Source organism: Asterias amurensis, chromosome 5 (genome assembly GCF_032118995.1).
Source record: "Asterias amurensis chromosome 5, ASM3211899v1".
Classification (NCBI taxonomy): domain Eukaryota; kingdom Metazoa; phylum Echinodermata; class Asteroidea; order Forcipulatida; family Asteriidae; genus Asterias; species Asterias amurensis.
The window spans coordinates 15,306,567-15,319,483 of NC_092652.1; the positions used below are offsets into that span (position 1 = coordinate 15,306,567).

A 12,917-nucleotide genomic window follows, 5' to 3' on the forward strand; every position below is an offset into this window, starting at 1 on the left:
TTATGAACAAATCGTGTAAGTGTAATTATCTCTATAAACACGGGTCCTAATGTAATAATTAGATGTAGATACAAAATAAGTTGGCGATGATTTCAAATTTAAGAATAATAGTCACCACTTCAACTTGTTATGGCAGTAGCATATTATTGTATTGGCTTTGGCAAACTCGAGGGTTGGCTGTACATGGACATCTCCAACCAATTGTCTGGTGTATACCTGAGCTAGACCGCAAACACTAATCCTTCACCCCTTCGTGGCTTACTTGCGAGCTGCCTTGTCCACGTAATCTGAACACAAAAGGCACCAACAATAGAGTTCGATAATGAGGTACCTTAAAAATCAGTGAAGTGCTTAATCCATCTTGGGACGGGCGCGTGACAATTTTGGGACGGACTCGTTCTAGAACGAGTCTGACCGCGGGCGGCCGCGTTCTTAGTTTATCCATGGTCCCTTAAACATCAAATACGTAGATCGTACAGTAAGACCATGATGTAATTCGAGGCATCACTTTTGACATCAATCCCGATCTCAAAATCTCCTGACTAGGAGAATCTGAATGAGGCTTCCAGGAAGTATTATCTGGGCAACATTTTTTCTGGTTTTATGGGGTGAAAATAACTACACAATCAGCAGCCTGGTGCCTATGATTTCTGATCAGGCTCTGTGGTAGTTGTTGTACAGCAATTAGCTTTTTTTTATTGCAGAATGTTGACCCAATGTTCCTCTTACCCTTTTTCCTCTTCCTTTTTTGTTTTTAGTTTATTAATTTATCTACATGTATTGTGGGGTGGTACGTTTCCCGTTGGCTCCCTTGATCTGTGCCCTTCAATGCAATTTATATAACTTTGAAAGTATTTCAGATGAAAACATCTGTCTCAATTTGGTTTTTACTGGTTAAACTTTTTATTGAGTGAAGTCTGCATGTTATCAAGATTCATTATTTTAAGAAGAAAACTGATTGTATTGTTAATTAACTTACCATAACTTGTAGCAGGGGGTGGAGCTTGTGCTGGAGGGGGTGCACTATACCCAGATGAAGGTGGGTAAGCTTCGCCCGGTGGGTAAGCGCCTTGAGCGGGGGGATAAGGCTCACCAGGGGGGTAAGCTGCTGAACCTTGTGGGTACGCCTCTTGGGGAGGGTACTGGCCCTGATATTGGGGCTGTGGTGGTGGGTATGCTGGATCCATTACAGTTGCTTCATCGTAGCTCGGTGGAGCAGTTGGATTCACTGGAGCTGACATTGTAGCGTTCTTAACTTCAAATGCTGTCTGTCAGGAAAAAGGAAGTTCAAATCTTTTATGAACAACCTTCTTAAAAATTGCAATTAAACAGATAAAGGTAAGCCTTTATGATGTAACATCTGTACATTACCGTATCATGAAGGAATTCATTACAGGTTTGGTTTTTGGTTCAATCATCTTACTTAAACTGCAAAAAGAAATTACCACTCAACCAATCTGTGAAAATTTCATCCAATTACGAGCACTTACTAGATCTGTGGTGTCACCTAGGTTTTAGAGGAAACAACTCAAATGTTTTTTTTTATGTTATTAGTATTTAATACCTACAATGTCGGGGATACAAAAAATATACAAAAAACAACAGATGATATTTTTTGTTTTCAATTGACATTTTATACATAAAAAATTATCTCTGAAGGACTTGTGTCAAAGATGTTTGGCATCCATTATGGATGCACACACATTGTGTGACAGTGGACACTATTGGTAGTTGTCAAAGACTAGCCTTCACAGTTGGTGTATCTCAACATATGCATAAAATAACAAACCTGTGAAATTTTGAGCTCAATCGGTCATCGAACTTTATGATGATAATTATTTCGAGTAATTACCAATAGTGTCCACTGCCTTTAATGCCATGGATTAGTAGTTACTGTTCAGTACTGCACACACACTACATTATCCCATCGGGATATAATGGTACTATAGGTACAGTTAGTTAAGGACACACTGTTTATGCTCAAGCTGCTGGGCATAAATTGCCTGGTGATATGGGTCAAAAAAAACATAAAGAGGGCAGGCTAACGTCCGTCGATAAATCGAAAATACTCAAACACTCGATATTTTTTTGACATCGAAATCGCCGATGTCACTTTTATAATCATATCGTAATATCGGATTTTCGATATATCGAAAAATTTCGATGTTTTGAAAATTTCGATGTTCCTAAATGATATCGAAAATACCAAAAGAGTGTCCGATTATTTAAAAGAAATCTGTGTTTGAGTATTGGAAAAGCCGTCGTCGTTATGTAGTTTCATCATTTCGAGTTGCTCTATTAAATAAAATACGTTTTACAACCAAGTATGTCTGCTTGTTCTTTGTGTTTTCGCCATCAGCCGCTGGCCCGTCGTCGCAGAAGTTCACGACTCCGCGGCGAGCGCACGATAAAACCTCAAAAGAAACCACCGCTGGTTTGCAAAAATACCCCGCAAAAACTTCCCCGAATCAACAAGACATAACAAAACAAGGAAGAAAACAATCTTACGTTATACAGTAAAATAATCTTTCTATCAATCCAAGGTATCGTAATGGCGTCATTTGGGTCAAATAAGCCTACATGTTGTTTTCGTGAACAAGCTCGCACTTCCGAGGAACTAAATGCTTCGCAGACCACGCTGTCGGCGGCTATTGCGTGCGTACCAGCGAAGACTTTGCTGTTGTACGGTTTAAGCGTGCACACCAGCGTGTGTGGTTATTGCAATTCGGGGGGAAAACCCGTTTGCCCAAGCATGCGCAGACCAGTGCAGTCTTTTTTCAAGGCGGTATCGCGTGATGCACTGCGTTATTTCGACAATAGAGGGCTTTCTCGCATTCAATTTTCATGCCTTTACTATAGAATGCTAAGTGCTACGAGCCTTTATTGGAGACTATGTGACTGCATCATATGCTGCTTGCGTTGTTTATTGTGAGCGCGGAGTGGTAGGTCTGTGCATGGAGCAATAAACTAGTTTATTGCTCCATGGTCTGTGTTTTGCGGGACTTTCTCGTGATTTTTTTGGATGATTATCTCAACCATTTTCAACCGTAAAGGTACATTTAGTGTTGACAAAGTTTGAAGCGTCACTCTCCACTATGGGGCGCCGTCTGTCAATTAATTGTTTGGCACTTTTAAGGCATGTTTTTACCATGGTTTATAGCAATTAGATGTAAACCATAGAAAGTGTTGCCAAATCCTTTTTATGGTTTACATACCAGCAGTATTTTTTTGGTGTAAGTTTATGGTTTACAAACCATGAACATGCAACAAACATTTGTAAATCATGGTTCATAAACCATGGAAACTTTACGCATCTTTAAAACATGGTTTATAAACCAGAAAAATTAAGCATCAAATTCATGGTTTACAAATCATGGTTTATAAACCATGAAAATTGGGTCATCTTAAAAACATGGTTTATAAACCATAAAAATTGAAGCATGAAAATCATGGTTTATAACCCATAAAAATAGGAGCACGAAAATCATGGTTTAAAAATTATGGTTTATAAACCATAAAAATTGAGGCATATAAAAAACATGGTTTATAAACCATGAAAATTGAAACATGAAAATCATGGTTTACAAATCATGGTTTATAAACCATGAAAATCGTAGCATGAAAAACGTGGTTTACAAATCATGGTTATACACCATGAAAGTTGAGGCATCTTGAAAACATGGTTTATAAACCATGAAAATTGAAACGTGAAACTCATGGTTTATAAACCATGAAATCGGAGGCATTGTAAAAACATGGTATGTAAACCATGAAAACTGAAGCATCTACTTCAGGCTTTTGGTCTTACCCAGCATATCAAGGAGCCGACTCATCGTCTCGGTCATTGCCTAGACCTTGTCATAACTCGTGAAATCTCCCCACCAATTGTCTCAAACTTTGTTATTCTACCTGGATTATCAGACCATTATGCAGTCATGTGTAACTTGAGTCTGTGCAAGCCCAAAGTCCCAACCGTTACTATAAAGAGCCGACAATGGAAACATGTTAATCCTACCGAAGTGTTCCGCGACATAGGCTCCCATTTAGCAAATCTAGAAGTTGATCACGACTGCTTGGATTCCTATGTCAGCCAATATGAGAGTACAGTCAGTGACATCTTGGATAAATACGCACCTTGGAAAACGAGATCAGTCAAGGTCCGAACTGAAGTCTCCTGGTTCAATGATGATATTCGTACAGCGAGAAAGATCTGTCGTCAACTGGAGCGGAAGTGGCGGAAAAATGGCAAATTGGCAATTCAACGACAAGAATATCGCAACCAATGTAAAGTAGTTAGGAATTTGATCAACCAGGCAAAGATCATCCATTATTCATCTCAAGTACAAGAATCCTCAGGAGATCAAAAGAAGCTTTTCAAGATAATTGGTAAGTTGTTGCTCAAACCCAAAACCCCTGTCCTTCCATCCACTTACAATGACCAGGACTTAGCAAATGAGTTCCAGAAATTCTTTGTCACCAAGATTTCAGACATCCGCTCATCATTTTCATCAGTCCCTTACAACGTGCCGCAGACATTGCCACAACTTCAACCAGAGTGTAGACTATCTGTGTTTGAGCCTGCGACTGTTGCTGAGATTCAAAGGGTTATTATGAAATCTCCTTCAAAATCCTGTGAGCTGGATCCAGTGTCAACATCCATGATAAAGCAAAACATCGATATTTTTGTACCCTACATCACTAAGCTTGTAAACGAATCCCTCAGTTCCGGTTGTTTCCCCGATAGCCTCAAAGTTTCCTACATCAGGCCGCTCATCAAGAAACCAAACCTGGACAAGGAGATATTCAAAAACTACAGACCGGTTGCAAACTTAAAATATCTTGGGAAAAGTCATCGAACGAGTAGTTTCATCACGTATTTCTGACCACATTCATACTTTCAACTTGTCCGACGTGTTCCAGTCAGCATACAAGCCTTTCCATGGGACCGAGGCTGCACTAGTCCGTGTGAGCAACGATATTCTCTCTGCAATGGACAATGGTAACCTAACAGCACTAGTCCTGCTAGACTTGAGTGCTGCTTTTGACACTGTCGATCACAACATCCTTCTCTCTCGGCTCCAGAATCACCTTGGCATAGAGGACACAGCCCTAGCATGGTGCAAATCGTATCTCTACAATAGAACTCAGCATGTATGTATTGGCACCACGATATCCGACCCTGTTGTTTTGAACTACTCTGTGCCACAGGGGTCGGTACTCGGCCCGCAGTGGTTTACGCTATACACTTTACCGATTCGTGACATCATCCTGAAATTTAATCTGAATTACCATGTGTACGCAGACGACACTCAGCTATACATCACGTTTAAATCTTCTCAAGAAAACGCCAATGCATCTATTGCAAGACTTGAGAAATGCATCCAAGAGATTCGACGTTGGACACAACAAAACTTCCTGAAGTTAAATGATGATAAGACAGAGTTCCTTCTATTTGGGTCACGTCAACAGTTAACTAAGGTTTCAGTGCCATACATCTCCATCGGTGATGCTCGGATAGCTCCCTCGCTGAAAGCTCGGAACTTAGGGGTTATTTTTGATTCATCGATGACACTTCAGCCACACATCAACAACATTGTTCGTTTATCATCATATCACATCAGGAATATAGGTAAGATTCGCAAGTACTTGGACAAAAGTGCCACTGAAAAGGTCATTCACGCATTTGTTACTTCTCGTCTTGACAACGGCAATGCTCTTCTCTACAGTCTTCCTAACAACCAGATTTCCCGACTTCAACGGCTCCAAAATACTGCTGCCCGCATTGTGACACTGTCTAGAAAATCCTGTTCTATCACCCCCATTCTGAAACAACTACACTGGCTGCCTATCTCTCAACGAATCATCTTCAAGCTGATGCTCATTGTCCACAAAGCTCTTAATGGCAAAGCTCCCCACTATATTTCTGAACTGCTTCACGTTTACACTCCATCAAGGAATCTTCGATCAAGTTCTATGCTTCTCCTCATTGAACCCAAGTCTCGACACTCATGGGGTGACAGGTCTTTTTCTTCAGCTGCGCCACACATCTGGAACTCTCTACCACTTAATCTTCGATCTTGTGTTTGTACTGCAAAATTCAAGTCTCTTCTCAAAACTTATCTTATGTCACAGGTTTTCAATGACTAATTTTGTTGTGTCTGTTTTTCTTTGTGTTGTGTTTTGTTTTTGTTTTGTTTTTGGTTTTACTGCGCCTTGAACACCCAGCAGGGTGGATATGTGCGCATTACAAGTCTTATTATTATTATTATTATTATTATTATTATTATTATTATTATTATTATTATTATTATTATTATTACATGTCTCGCACGGTACGTGGGGGTGTGTGTACGGTTGCCCACTGCTGACTGTTGCATAAGGCTCGTGAATAACGCCAGAGACCGGGCTCCAAAAATATTGTAAAACATGCGTGTAGTTTGACCTCTGACCTCTGTCATTTCCAGTATATAGATATGCAGTCAAATTCCTTTGCGGACTTGAGAGCAGTGACTATTTGGGCATCTATGCGCGTCACTGCACGTGCATTGTATCCAATGGGAATCACTAGATCTAGTGGCAGCGACAGATAAAGACAGGGGCCCAGTCTAGATTGCAGCAAGAATGATCAGCAAGAATGCTTGGGGTAGGAGGTTGAACACAATTAACCCACGTTCAGTTTTTATGGTTTATAAACCATGATTTGTGCACATTTTTTATGGTTTATAAACCATGATTTGTGGGTGCACATTTTTTTATGGTTTATAAACCATGATTTGTAAACTATTTTGCCTCAATTTTCATGGTTTATAAACCATGAATTTGGTGCTTCAGTTTTCATGGTTTACAAACCATGTTTTTACAATGTCTCCGATTTCATGGTTTATAAACCATGAGTTCCAATTTTCAATTTTCATGGTTTATAAACCATGTTTTCAAGATGCCTCAACTTTCATGGTTTATAAACCATGATTTGTAAACCACGTTTTTCATGCTACGATTTTTATGGTTTATAAACCATGATTTGTAAACGATGATTTTCATGTTTCAATTTTCATGGTTTATAAACCATGTTTTTTAAATGCCTCAATTTTTATGGTTTATAAACCATAATTTTTAAACCATGATTTTCGTGCTCCCATTTTTATGGTTTATAAACCATGATTTTCATGCTTCAATTTTTATGGTTTATAAACCATGTTTTTAAGATGACCCAATTTTCATGGTTTATAAACCATGATTTGTAAACCATGAATTTGATGCTTAATTTTTCTGGTTTATAAACCATGTTTTAAAGATGCGTAAAGTTTCCATGGTTTATGAACCATGATTTACAAATGTTTGTTGCATGTTCATGGTTTGTAAACCATAAACTTACACACATCAAATACTACTGGTATGTAAACCATAAAAAGGATTTGGCAACACTTTCTATGGTTTACATCTAATTGCTATAAACCATGGTAAAAACATGCCTTAAAAGTGCCAAACAATTAATTGACAGACAGCGCCCCATACTCCACAACAGTGGGCCTGTCGCACCAATTTTTTTTTTCCACATCCTACCGAAGATCTCAACTCAAAGCCGCCCGCCCGCGTGCCCGTCGGACAACTTGATTGACACTTCTACGTCAATGCATAGGCAACTGACACTAATGTCGGCGGGTCACACAACTCACAATAGTCTTGATGTCAAGACGGTAATTGTTAAGCGCGGTGTGTAGTTACAGCGGGGCGTAGCTACGGGGACGATACACACACCCTCGATCCCAGTATGTGTGTGTGGGTCAGTGCCTCGCGCTACTGTTGCATGTGTAACATCGCACTGTGACTGTTGCATGAAAGGCAGACAAATAGGCAGCGCCTAACGACTTGTCATCAAGTCTAAACTCACAAAGGCTCTGTGTCATTTTGAGACTAGGCGGGCAATCATGGCCAATCACGAATCGAGAATTGTGGTGAGCCAAGCCAGCGGTGTAGCGGCGATCATACTTTGTTGTAGACTTGATTCAAGTCCCATTCTCGTGTGAGAGGTCCCTAGCTATTACCTCAACTTACTATGAAACAACCCCGTATAGCATACAGTACAGTGCGCGCTCGCCGTCAAAATGTGGTCCCGAGAATGGGACTTGACGAAGTCGTTTCTTGCTCTGCACGTTGTTATTGGAAAATCTCCCCAAATGAGGGATGTACAAAACCAATGGGAGCGTGGAAGCGCTGCCCTGCCGGTAAAATATTCATTATACTCTGTGACATCACAGTAGAAGACGTTGTAAATGCACGCGTCTATACGCGGCACGCACGTGAGGCGGGTAAACTCATTAGCAGGCAAGGGGGTGTCGGTGTCATAAGTCGTTTTATTGCACTTCCCAAAATTCAAATTTTGCAAACAAAACCGACCCCAATGTATGTTACAACGTATTACTTAAATTCAAATGAACATTTAGTGCTTTCTGTTTCATAATTAATTGGTTATTAAAAAAATGTATTTCAATCATCAACTAAGTACTTAACCCACAAGTGACAAATGAACTAGTCTTCTTTTTGGGTGCGTTTGATTGGTCAAAACGTATCACGTAACAATATTACATATTCATAAGTGAATGCATTTGGGTTGTTCTTTAAATAAGGAGGCCAGCTTGTGACATTGGTACAAAATTTTAAACATTGTCATTTGAGAGAAAAATTCATTTGATATTTTGTTAAAAATGTTAAATTTTTGAAAAAAAATAATATTGTTATGTTGACATGACCCGACTGACTGTAGGAAGCATTCCAAATGGGACACGTCCGGTAAATTCCTCGTGTAAAAGGGACACCAAAATTAAATTTTGTCACAGCAAGAACTCTCAGAAGGAAAAACATTCCTGCAAGGTAAATACATATTTGTTAGTACATTACGACTGCATTCAACACAAAATAATTTTTTATTGAGACAAATTTGAACTTAATCCCCAAATTTGGGTTGACGTTTTTGTTATTTTGGTTTTAAAATGGGATTTTCAGCTAACTTTGCATCATTATTTATGAAATCCAAAATAAAGACACAATTTTTGGAAAGCTTACTTTAAATTAAGAGTACAACAAGTACTGAAACTGTCTATAATTCATAAAACAAACACCTACTATCAAACTCCAACAAAAATTAATCTTGGATTGAGGTTCCACGTGTAAAGGGGACACCAAAAGTTTAGTGTCCTTTTACACAGGGAACAATAACCCAGATAATTGCCCCACAGGGAAACAAGGAGTAAATCAACTCAGTCCTGTCAGTTCATAAGTATACTGTCTAACACAACCAGCATTTGGTAATGACTCAACTCAACTTCATACACGGAAATCAGTGCCCAAACCGTTCTAAACATAGTACCTGAACTGCAGTATTGCAGTGCAGTACTGTCAAATTTCAATGTCTTCTTACATTTTGTAGTATGTACACTAAAACAAATTTTCCTTAAATGTTATACCTTCAAAGAAGCATTTAAACTATTTTGAAGTAACAAAGCAGCAATCTACTAATTATATTATTGAGAATGCCCATGTAATGACTATGGTTGTGTATGAGGTTCCATGTGTAAATGGGACACCAACACAAAGGAGCTAAACATAGTTTTGCAATGTTAGTTAGACTTCAAAGGTTTGAAAGCACATTTCAACCTCTAATGCCATGCGTTCCCATCATGGTTAGACCCTGTCATTTTTAATTTCCTTATACATATAATAAATTATAACCACAAAGTTTCTCTAGGAATATGTTTTTTTTCTGAAAAGTAATTATGAGCTGAACCACCAAAAGTTACATTTATTTAACTATCCCAGTAAATTTATGACATAGAACTGGTTAATAAGTTGTACTGAAGGATTATTTCAGCAAGAACTGTTCATTTGATGTTGGATCCTCAAGCTCTTATTGTATTTGAATTGGTAGTGATCTCTACCAATATAAACCATGATGGGGTAGTCATGATTTTAATGACGTCTTCAAAAGGGTAAGTATGCAAAGATGCTCAGAAGTTAACTCGTGGACACCATCAGTTCTTCGCAGAAACCTTAACCACAGGCTATCATCTTGTCTGTCAGAACCTAAACAAGTTAAGTACACAATAAAATATATTAAGCAGGGACAAATGAATATTTTATTGCAATTATTTCTGTTAAAAATATTGACGTTTCGACCCTTAGCAGAGTCATATTATAACAAAATTCCAATAAATTCCGATATTATTGCACCTTTATGTAAAGTGTTTTCCCACATCAATCAATCCGCTATGAAGACCTTAAAATTATTTTCTTGGATTTTGTTAACTTCCTTTCTTTTTTTCAGAGGTTCTACTCACCATGGCCTTGTAGATGTCTTGGTCATCCTACCAGTAAAATGCCCTGCAAACTTTGCTGCCACAAAAGAGTTGTTTTTGCTGAGTCGTTACCCAGCTTCCCTTTTCGCAACTGTCTCAATATGTATTGTTATAACATAACAATATACATAAATATCATTCAATGTATCCATGGATGAGTTAATAAAACAATAAAGGCCTTATTTGAAAAATCCTGCAATTAACAGGAAATGTATTGCATATTCAATTTTCATGAAAGAATGTAGAAACCCAACTTTTTTAAATTTCCTATTTTTTATTTTTCCGCCAGCTTCCTTTTTCCACGACTGTTTCAATATTTTTCAATAGTGTTTGAAAATTAACAATATATCCATGGATGGTGAGTGAACTAACCAATAAGGCCCCCCCCCCATACCAAAAGAAAGCTTGTAACTACAGGAAATGTCTGACAAATTATATTTTAATGAAATAATGTAGAGACACAATTATTTGGTGAAATTGTTTTATCTTGTTCCCGCCAGCTTCCTTTTTACGATTGTTTCAATATTTATTGCTAGTGCATGAAAATAAACAAACATAACCATGGCTGGTGAGTTAATAAACCAATAATAGTAAAGCCATGGGGGAAGGGTAAGGCCTTCATTAAAAAAGGAAAAAACAAAAAAACGTAAACAGAGTGATACAACTTCCTGTCACGTAGGGAAAGGCTAGAGAACTTTAGAAAAATGTGTTGTATTCAATTTTAAGGGTAGTGGTTATTTTATTATCGGTCTTATTATAATGGAACGCAAAATATTGTATGTAATTTTTACTTTGATTGTTCATAATTCCATCACACAACGTAAATGTCCAACCCAACCGCGCGAAATCAACTCCGAATTCAACGCACCACCTCGCCCCCATTTACATGTAAATCCCACGTACTTCAACACGTGTGTCATTTTCGCCCCAAAGGTGTAACTCGAACCCAAAATGAATTCACCCCTAACTTTATTAACGCGCAGAAAGCGCTGATCATTTTTGCCACGTACGAGGATGAGTTTGATTGCGGACTCGGGGTACTAACAATTCGCGACGATATAATTTGTGTCCCTGGATTTTCATTTACGTTGTGTGAATAATCGTGAACTACTATACTGTTTTAACTCATAAATATCGTTTACTTCGAACAAAACTACATGCTTGAAATAAAAATTGACATGTAGAAATCATTTGTTTAACTAATTGAGGATAGTTATTGTAATAAAAGTCATAAGAGTCACATATTCATTTCTTCGTAAACTTGGTACACAATAATTCCCGCGTCCCAAATGTTGTTTCCTTGATAAACGGAAGTTCTTGAGGCTCACCAATGTCCCACTCATTGATATTTTTTCGAACTCATTAATTTAATTAAGATCAACAAATTTATAATAAAAGAAGTATAAAGACAGCTATTTTTACATCCGATTCTTCGTCAAATGCGGATCACAGCGTAAACTTCAACCCATGCGTAAATGTAGGGACACCAGAAATAATGTAGCTATATTTTTGGGAGGAAAACTGCGTGACGAGAAAAGTCTTAGCATGTTGTAGCCGGGTGTATCCGGGACCTTTTCATCTCAAAACATGATCCGCTAGGTGCCGCTGAATATTCTCGGCGCCTCCGGAATATTTCATACGTAAATAAATTTTGGGACACCAAATTTACAACTGAAACTAAAGTTCTAGATTTTCAAGACAAGCTGTCACAGGGCTTTCATATAACTTCCCGTCAGTTTTCAGAATTAAAAATATAGTTTAAATAACGCCAGTTAAATCAACAGGCATTTACTAAAAAAATGTTATAGCGTGGGAAACCCCTCAATTTCATGCGTAAATCTGGGGACACGATTATTTACGTTGTAATCATTTTTTTTTTTTCCTTTTTTTTTTTTTTTGCAATGTTTTTTTTTTTTTTTTTTTTTACACGTTTTGATAATGACTCTTGATGTTTCTTTTATTTTACATTTTATAACAAATTCAAACAACCAATGTAATTTTAACTTGCTCAAAACATTTATACTTTGCATGTCACACACAAACAAGAAAAAATAGGGGGACACGATCAATAATTTTGGCAGAAAAGACACTTTAAAAAAAATTTTTTTTTGCTTAAATTTAACTATAGTATACCTTAATAAATGGGCAATATAAATATCATTATGAAAATCGTACATATAATTCAACTAAGATGTTATACCATTATTTTTTAGATCATATAATAAAACCACAACTGGCCTCCACAAAAAAATAATGACCCATTTACATACCAGGCGACTGCGACATCGTCAAGTCACTGTCCCGCATGCGGAACAGGTTTTGGAATGCAGAGCATCACAAAACAGTAGTTTTCTGGGGATGGCACGGGATTGGGACTTGAGTCAAGTCTAACTTTGTTGTAAAACCAGAAAAAAATCGGGGCGCGGGACTACGCAATTTGAGATTTTTCAACTGCAAACATGAGTATACCAAGTGCTGTATTTAGGCTTCATCTTGCGCGCGAGAAATACTCGATATATCGAGTATACTCGATATTTAATTTTCGATATATCGGTTATGGGAAAA

General features: G+C 37.8%; 1 protein-coding gene across 5 annotated transcripts in view; it reads right to left on the minus strand.

The window, feature by feature from the left end:
• The window catches only part of LOC139937815 (protein lifeguard 2-like), a 31,183-nt gene that overhangs the window by 16,021 nt on the left and 2,245 nt on the right, over positions 1-12,917 (minus strand). For 2 of the 5 annotated variants that reach the window (XM_071933138.1, XM_071933137.1), the window contains exon 2: positions 980-1,264. In XM_071933138.1, the coding sequence (XP_071789239.1) occupies positions 980-1,264 (285 nt within the window). Of the gene's footprint in view, positions 1-979; positions 1,269-2,508; positions 2,610-12,917 lie in introns of those variants that run through there. The other 3 variants (XM_071933140.1, XM_071933141.1, XM_071933139.1) reach the window with 3 other exon arrangements.